Source organism: Porites lutea, chromosome 5 (genome assembly GCF_958299795.1).
Source record: "Porites lutea chromosome 5, jaPorLute2.1, whole genome shotgun sequence".
Taxonomy (NCBI): domain Eukaryota; kingdom Metazoa; phylum Cnidaria; class Anthozoa; order Scleractinia; family Poritidae; genus Porites; species Porites lutea.
Genome location: NC_133205.1, coordinates 899,277 through 908,185, shown reverse-complemented (window position 1 = coordinate 908,185; position 8,909 = coordinate 899,277). Strand labels below are relative to the sequence as shown.

At 37.2% G+C, this 8,909-nt stretch overlaps 2 protein-coding genes across 2 annotated transcripts; one reads left to right on the top strand and one right to left on the bottom strand.

Annotated features, from left to right (window-relative positions):
• The first annotated feature begins 63 nt into the window (after window positions 1-63).
• On the top strand, window positions 64-3,045 carry LOC140937703 (protein Mis18-alpha-like). Its single transcript, XM_073387269.1, has 6 exons — window positions 64-248; window positions 939-1,005; window positions 1,627-1,713; window positions 1,856-1,891; window positions 2,011-2,113; window positions 2,807-3,045. Exons 1-6 carry the CDS (start codon window positions 77-79, stop codon window positions 2,963-2,965), a joined length of 624 nt encoding a protein of 207 aa, XP_073243370.1. The 5' UTR covers window positions 64-76; the 3' UTR covers window positions 2,966-3,045.
• Window positions 3,046-7,728: 4,683 nt separating this feature from the next.
• On the bottom strand, window positions 7,729-8,909 carry LOC140939158 (melanocyte-stimulating hormone receptor-like). The gene has a single exon (XM_073388718.1). It carries the CDS (start codon window positions 8,903-8,905, stop codon window positions 7,985-7,987), a length of 921 nt encoding a protein of 306 aa, XP_073244819.1. The 5' UTR covers window positions 8,906-8,909; the 3' UTR covers window positions 7,729-7,984.

The following is an 8,909-nucleotide window of genomic DNA, read 5'->3' as shown; positions in this document are numbered from 1 at the left end:
CAAATGAAAAATACCCCAGAGATATCAGGTTCATCATACATGAGGTACTAAATTGTCTGGTCAGTTGTTCTAAAAAATGGCGGTAAATTCGCACACTGAACCAGAACAGTCAAACCTTACATTAAATTTATCGCGAAAAGAAGAACGTCTCCCATTTGTGTTCCAATGCAAAGGATGTAACAACATAATCGGAGATTCCTCTGCTTTTACTTCGTCCGACCAAGAGCTAGAAGTAATTTGTTTAAATGGTAAGTGCCGCAATTGTGTACATCAACGATCCATGCTTGCAATGTAACTTGCATGTATTCACTTAATTAATTTTGAAGTAAGCTTATGTAGGTTTCTTTTTACCACTTTATATTAGCTTACTTTATTCCGAAATTGATTCTAAATCTAGAAAACCCATTGCCGAAGGAGTCCCTTGGATTTACTTTCGTTCTAGAACGTTGTTGAAGAAAAAATGTTAAAGCTCCGGTTTGAGTGGGGTGGGGTGGGAGGGGATAGGTTTCTTTCACAGGTCACCGAATAATTTCCGCTCGATCAAAAACAACATTTTGGATAAGAATTAGAGCTAGGAGACACTTTTAGTCTTGTTTATTTATCTGTAGCACAGTGACCTGTATTCTGACCTGTAGAATGCGATATGTTGAAAATACCTGCCATAGTGTGGGGGGAGGGGGGGAATAGGCTCTAGTAAGTAAAGGAAGATTCCACAATGCAGGACAATGGAAAATTCCTCACCTCTAACCAGCCCTGACAAAAAAAAAACACCACCAAGGGAACTAAATTAGACTTGACAAATGTCCAGATGAGGAGAGGGGATGGGTCATAATTGCTAGAAAATGTACGCAATTCCCACTTACATTCTTGCTATTATCTCTAGAAATCTTTGCAAAATGTTTAACAGCCATTGGGTTTGAAATTTTTATCTCTCATAGCTGTAACATCACTTGTTAGCTCTCAAGAGTGTCTGGAAACATCCACTGAAGGACCAGATATGGGAAGGTAAGTTTGATTTGTGAAATTTTAAATGAATCTTGATCAGGTTTTTAACAAATTTAAATTCCCACTTGCGCTATAATGCTTCAAAAGATGTGAAAATCAAAATCCTTAAGAATGAGATAGTACAGTTTAAACTAAAAATTCTGAGGTGTATATGTTGCAGGTCAAAATAGAATTCAGGTTAAAAAATTTTAACCTACAATCGCCGACAAGAAGGGGAACAAAAGAATCCACGCCCCTCCCCTGTCCCCTCCATTCAAAGTTGGGACATTTTTGTTTTCTATAGGTGGCTTGAACATCAGCACAACATTGCTTGGAGGGGATAGCGGAGGAAACGCTATATTTCCTCCTTTTGAAGTTCAAAAAACGTTAAAAAGCCCAGTTTTGGGCAAAGTGTCTCAACTCACTTTGTCACTGATTGTAGGTTGAATCACAATTTTCTTTGTTTCCTAGCCCTAATTAGGGCTAGGAAACAAAGAAAATTGAGAATCAACCTAGGTTAAAAAATTTTTAACCCAAATTTAATTTTGACCAGGTGTAACATATATTTCCTGAAGGTCCAAAGATTGTCACTTCCGAGTAACATGTAGAATGTCATTGATTTACCTTGAATCTCCTTTGTAGCACATTTAGGCCTCTACAATGCATGTCCTGCAAATCAGTTATTGGACGAGTCTATCGAACTACTCCGCGAGAATTGGATCACTTCAGGTATAGATATACATCTTAGAGGTAATTTAGTTTGTATTCAGAATTAGCTACTGTACATCTGTATCACATTACGATTTGCGTGAAACTCGTAGAGAGTAATTATTACTAACAGTAAAGAATTTTTTTTGTATTTCATTCTTAGGGATATGTTTTGCTTAGATGTGGAACATATACGAAGGTAAAAAGCTTTTTGAAGTTGGTGACCAGTCATACATCTTGAAACTAGGGGTTATTTATTTCACCACTAAACAAGCTCCTTGTTGAGACAGAAAATAAAGGTAAATGTTTATCTTCCAGCTATCAAGTGGGCTCTGGAAGTGCAACACAGAGCATTGCCGGAGAATCTGATGATTTTCTTGATGTACCATCAGCTAAGGCCCTTCAAAATCGAATTACCAAGGTACGCATTTATTTTTCTGGTCAGATTCAGCAGTATTTTGTTTTGTTCATCTGAAATTAATTAATGAATGGGTAGGGCTAGCTCATGGTGTACTGTGGATTTAGGTTTGATAACAAAAGTCAGATAATTTATATGTTTATGTAGAAACTTTTGTGGTAATTAGAATCTGATGTCCAAACCTTTTCACCATAGTGATTTCCTTTGTTTTGTCGTATGGATTATTAACCGATTCACACCTGAACCTCTCGTTACCACTTATGTAGTTCCTCATTCCTTGTACCATTTGTGATGTCATCAGTTTTAACAGTCATAGACAAATTTGACCAAAACTTGTGGTGGGGGAAGAGATCTTTGGAACCATAACCAATTTAGAACAATAATCTTTTGCCCTCTGTGCAAGAGCGTACTTTGGAAGGTAATACTAACCTTATAGAATCAAGAACCAAAGGCCACATAATGGTCAACTTATAAACAACGTTTTGCACAGTTCTTTTTTGCCAGACAGTGACCAGAAAATGATTTAACTAGCTTTGAAAGGCATTTGGAAGCTAGTCACTTGAAGTGGCTTAAAAAACTTCTAAAAGGCTTGAGCACTGTCCAGATAAGACCCTTGTCATGAGTGTCTGATATAGCTTCTTTTGCCGTCAATAATTCTCTATAGTTATTAATTATTCTGATTACTGCATTGAACAGATTGAATGTGTGATATTAATGCTAATGGAAAGGATGGGCCTCCAGGATTTGACCAGTAAAGAAAACAACAGCACCATGTCTTCAAACAGCCATGTTACAGCAGAAGAAGAAGACAACGAGAAGCCAGAATACAAGCCAAGCAAAAAGAAAAGAAAGTAGATTGTTCTAACTTGATTCTGTGCATGATAACTCAAATACTCTAAATAGCCGTTGGGTTAATGTTACTAAAGTGCACAATAAAAATGGTTTGAAAATAGCAAAATGGAATGCCAACTACGTAAGCAGAAAAAGACTTACCTTATTCTCCTTTATTTTCGCGGGACTTAAATTTCGCGAAAATTTTCTCGGCACATTTCGCGAGTCTTTAATTTCGCGATCGCGGAGAAAAATTGTGTTTGCAGGGAATTTAATTTCGCGAAATTGACGATTAAGTGACTTTATTTTTTCTTTTTTACAAAAATTGTACGTTAATCAACAATTGAAACAAAACCAATATGCTGTCCCTTAGCGGCAGCCGTATTCCTCTAAAAGTCAGTCTTACAGTAATGAAAAAAGTCTTCTTGTTCTTCCGAGTCATTATCGAGTATCGAGAGTATCGTTACATGTCCTTCCTAAGAGATCTCAATACAACCTTCAATCTCTTCAAATGGATCCTCAGGGGGAAGACTAAACGATTCATCTAATAGTTGGGCGATGCCAGCCTTTTCCCACCCTTTAGCGATGTGACAATTTTTAAAATTTTTGAAACTAAACTAGTGAGCAGCACTCTGCGAACTGTTGCTGTAAAACTTGTTTATTCTCCTACGCGTTTCGTCTAACTATCGTAGACTTCTTCAGGGAGTTTTACAATCATGCACTAAATGCCTGTATTTACGCCATAATATGACTAAAAATAATGATAGTCGCAAACCTTGAAGGTTTTTTTGCCGGATTTACGAAAAGGAACCGGCGCAGCTGTGAAATTTTCACGCAAGGCGTGAGAAAACTTTGGGGCCACGGTTTTAGCTAAAATAAGTAACAAATAAGTTTCACAGCAACAGTTCGCAGAGTGCTGCTCACTAGTTTAGTTTAAAAAATTTTAAACATTAACATCTAAAGTTGATACATGATAGCTGCTTGTAGTAACACCTTGTGTTAAAAATTGTTTAGGACCCTTGAAAACACAAATACATGATTTTCTATGTCCATTAAATTTCGCGAGATCAAAGTTCGCGAATTTTTTAAAATCGCGAAAATCACGAATTTAAGAACCCGCGAAAATTAAGGAGAATAAGGTAGACAAAGTCAAAAAATAATGTAAAGATACAAAAAGTTTATGCTACAATGTAGCTGTTTGCATGATCTGGTATTGGTAAATGAATTAGATGATGCAAACCAAAAACTGGAACAAATAAACAAAGTGCAGTGCCATGTGAAGTTAAGAAAATGACCCTGAAGATAAAAGTTAACTAAAAAGACTATGTCTCTGAACTGAATGATACGGTTTTTCAGAGTTTTTCTTGCTTTCAAGTTTTTCTTTACTGCGAAAGGACATTTAAAGCAGCCTGCACATCTAAACGATTTAATGTTTATTTTAAATACAAAAAGACTATCGGTGTTCATTTCGATTCATCAGTGATACGAAGATCATGACGATACATCAGTTAATGTTAGATCATGTTACGTGTAAGTACATGCACAGAATTGTGTAAGATATTTTGAAAATAAACTGCCTACAGGAAAATTGTTTGAACGTTCAAACAGTTGTCATGGTGTAATTTCTAGAAAGAGGACTAGGGAAACAACAAAGAATAACAGGTTGACATGCACTATAACAAAAACGACCGGTTTAGTTCTTCAAACATACGAACGATACTTAGGGTTGGATGGTTCAAGGCATGCTCTGCGCAAGGCAAAGTGCTGCAATCAGACTTAAACCTGGACTTGCTTCAAAGGAAAAAAACAATTATTTACCGGACATACCGTAAATGATTTTTGACAAATTGACAGCCCTTCTCAAATAAACGCTTCTTGTTTAATAAACGCCCCTTCGACGATGTTAAGTTCGTGTCAGACGCCCAACTCTATAAATAAAAGCCTCCTGTCCAAAAGATGCCCCCCACCCCCCTCCTTAATGACAGTTACTTCAACATATTAGGAATTTAACAGCAAAGAGAAGCAAAATCATTCAATTTATTCAGTTTCTTGCTTGATTAACAAGAGTTTCCGCATTGCATCTTGTTTAAAGTAAGAATACTCTAAAGATTACAACACAATGACCGGCTTGGCGAGTATCTTGATATTGATGTTGAGATTTGAAAGAGCGATATAGATCTCAAGACGGCCTAGATGTATCTGAATATTCCGCTATCTATAAACTGTTTTTTGGACCCATGAAATTCAATAAACGCTCCGAGATTTATCAGAACATTTACGGAAGCCACTGAACTTGAGAATAACAGACAAGCAGAAAAAACTAGGATGATAAACCTGGGATCAGGCTTTATTTTTGTTTCGCTTGATAAATTTCAGTCCAGCGGGAAATGTAAAACGAAAAGAAAGCCTGATCTTAGGATAACATGTAGTACTCTTTCTAAAAACCATAGTTTTTACTCCGACATTTAGCGCGACCGTGGACAAAAGAATTTATGACAGCAACTAAAATGTGGCCTTATCTCACTGCCAGCAGAGACTACTTTCTCGCGAATGAACGAAAAAATAGCTTCTGCTCGAAGAGTAGTTATCTGCGTGTAGTTCATTAAATAACACACCGGTATTACATGTAATTACACCGTAAGTATGATTTTTTGTGGCTACTACTCGTAGTAGTTTTAGCCACTATAGGTGGTTTTCACGTTACGTCATCACCGCCATGCTGGTGGACGGTAAACAAAAGATCGCTCATTAGCTCGCTTTGTTTGTCCACCAGCATTTGTTCATATCACCATTGTTATTTATGTCTCCCGAGATTGCTTGAAAACCACCTATACTGGCACTTTGTAAGAGTGATTGTAAGTAGTCCTCGATATGAAATAATAAACAAACGCTGCCCTGCTTATCAATGACATGACAGACCACCTGTACGTTAAAAAAAAAAATAGGTAGTCGATGACTACATGTGGCTACTACTGCAAAGTAGAGTGAAAATTGGACAGGCTGCATTGCTTTTATTAACGGAACAATAACACGTACAAGCCCTCAGGATAACAGACATTGAAAATATCATAAAGTAAACGATAGCTAAGACCGAATGATGGATAAAAATTCCTCAATATTCATTTTAAATCATAACTGTCTAAAACAACAGCAAACAATGAAGTTTTTTTGACAAAAGGTATCGCGTTTGAATCTGCCTCGAAAGTCTTTAGAGAAATTATTGTTTATTGTTGTGTTTAATACACACTGTTGTGGTTCAAAAGGCATTGTTTAGGAATTGTCCAGTCCGTTGACCTTTTAAATATGATGCAACTCATGCACATTTTAAGCAGAATCAAACAGGACAGCTATTCTTCGTTGTCTCTTGCATCTGCACCTCATAGGCATTCGAGGTGAGCGATTCTACCAACGGGGATAGTTCTACAACGGAAGCCAGTACAAAACTTTGACGAGTGTTTATCACAAGCATACTCAAAATAGGTGCGAGTATTATGAAAAATAAGCAGGGCAGCGTTTGTTTGTTATTTCATCTTTTCATAATACTCGCACCTGTTTTGAGTATGCTTGTCAGGGGCGGATCTAGGGGGAGGGTGCAGGGGGTGCGCACCCCTCCCTGAGATGACCTGCGGTTTTCTAATACAACTAGTATTCTGCAAAAAAAAAAAAAAAAAAAATGTGGTTTATTGGTTTTGAAGTAGAGCAAGAGACGAGTGCACCCCATCCTAAAAAAAAATCCTGGATCCGCCCCTGCTTGTGATAAACACTCGTCAACGTTTTGTACTGGCTTCTGTTGTAGAGCGTGCAATAATGAAACCTCGCCTGTTAATAGAACTACCCCCGTTGGTAGAATCGTAACCTGAGATCAGGCCCAATTTTAGCGGTTCTCAGGCGTTCTCTCTAAGGCCGGAATGTAATTTTCAAAGCGAAACGAAAATACAGCCTGATCTCAGGTTAGTAGAATCGATAATAAGTGTTGCATGAAAAACTTCCTGTTCGCCAATTCTTGTCACTATTAACTTGAAAATGATATATAAATTACAAAGTTTGGAATCAATTTAGTTCGCTGTCAATCATTTTCAACAAATAACCATTGATATGCAGAATGAGTGATCCTATTACTATAATTAACGGAATGAATTATTTAAGGTGGCCCGAACCTATCTATATGCGCGTTGGTTATGTTTTTGAAACGCGTTTTTCGGCAGGAAAGATTTAACCGATTTCTATGGCTTTTGGCATCCTTAATAAAGAATGGTCGAACTTTAAAGAAACTGTTATTTACCTTCTTGTAGGTATTAAAATCTTTGAGATATCGGCATATTTTGAAAACCGCATTTTTACAAGAAATGTCAATAATTTCGAAACCCTTGGACAGATTTTTCTTTAACTTCAGCAAATAAGCCTCAGAGCTCTCTTGTTTCATAACTGCAAGTTTGAAGTAGAACTCGCTGCACAATTAACCTTAAAATGCAAGGCTAACGCATTTGTGAACGTTGACGCACGAAAAGAGGAAAACTGCTGACGGACTATCTCCTATCTGCAAGGTTATTCTTGCCCAAAGCTTTAGTTGCAAGAAACCGGCTAATCAGAAGTGACCTACTCTTTTTGTTCCTCTCTTTTAGCTTCTTTTCGAAACCTATCTTAAAATTTAGCATCTACCAAAAATTTTCAAGAGTTTTTAGTGTCGCACGTTTCCGTTTTGAGTAGAAATAAAAAGCCACCAACTCCAGTACTTTATATATTATTTTCATGTAGTGTCAGCTCGAAGATATTAGCTTGTTAGCTACTCTAAAATTCGAGTATAAATAAAGTTTTATGTTATGTTATGTTAACGCCATTTCTTGCTTTAAACTCTCCCCTGTTCTAACTATAAAGGAACTAAAGTTCTTACCGGCGTTGCCATTACGCCAAAAAAGAGGCCAAGAAAACCTAGTCCTTTTCTGAATAAATACGTTATGTTAAGTCTCCTACCAAAAATTGAAAGCCATTTTACTGACCGAGCTTTTAATTTTTTTGTCCTCCCTCTTCTGAATGAGACAGTGTCTAAATGTGAAATATTTTCATCAATGTACCATTTATTATTGTTCGTAGTTCTCCATATCGCCAGTAGCAAACGAGGGGATTTAAAGATGAATTTAGTAGAAGTAAAAATAGCGTGATGTGTTCAACTACCAGAAACGATAACTGGGAACTGTTTCCTATTAACAATATTACAGAGCACAGGTGTGGAAAATGACATGCTGTAAAAACAATGTAGACAAACAAAGCATTAAATGTGGATTTCTTCTCGCGTAGGTAGTTCAGGTCTTGAGCATTTGGTATCTGATGCTGATGATGTATTTGATTGCGATGATACTTTACAACTTTGTAAATAAGAATATAAGCTATAGTTGTCAAGGAAAGGCCAGTGAATAGAATAATGACAGTAACGATTTGGTTAAGTGTAGGAACCGAAATAAGTATCGAGGCAGCGATGGCACTTGTTAACCATAAACACACCAAGGATATGACAACTCGCTCTGATGTTACAAGTTCCTGGTATCGCAGATGGAGAAAAATAGCAAGAATTCTGTCTACTGTGATGACAGCTATAGTCAGGAACGATGCACATGCGAGGAGAAAAAAGGCGAAATAACCTACATTTAGAACAACTGGACATAAGAAGTCAAAGTTATAGTTTGAATTCGCTGCCATTCTTAACATCATAGCGACGATTACTGCAAACATTGGTTGGGGAAAGAAACCCACGGCAAGATCAGAGAAGGCGAGGTTTAAAAGAAGTTTTCTCAGATTTGTAGGTATCGATGAGGCTTTCCTCAGGGCACGAATAACGAGAAGGTTTCCAAAAGTTGCCACAACGGCGAACACAAGGTTTAAAACACAAAACGCGCAAACCAAATTTCCATAAACTTGAACAAGCTGCGATACTCCTTTCAATCTCTGAATGCAGTACTGGGCAGTCATAGTG

Coding starts and splice junctions, on each gene's coding strand:
- LOC140937703 (XM_073387269.1), top strand. CDS start 77: ATGGCGGTAAATTCGCACACTGAACCAGAACAGTCAAACCTTACATTA. Junction 249..938: donor AGAAGTAATTTGTTTAAATG/GTAAGTGCCGCA, acceptor TATCTCTCATAG/CTGTAACATCACTTGTTAGC. Junction 2,114..2,806: donor TTCAAAATCGAATTACCAAG/GTACGCATTTAT, acceptor TGCATTGAACAG/ATTGAATGTGTGATATTAAT.
- LOC140939158 (XM_073388718.1), bottom strand. CDS start 8,905: ATGACTGCCCAGTACTGCATTCAGAGATTGAAAGGAGTATCGCAGCTT.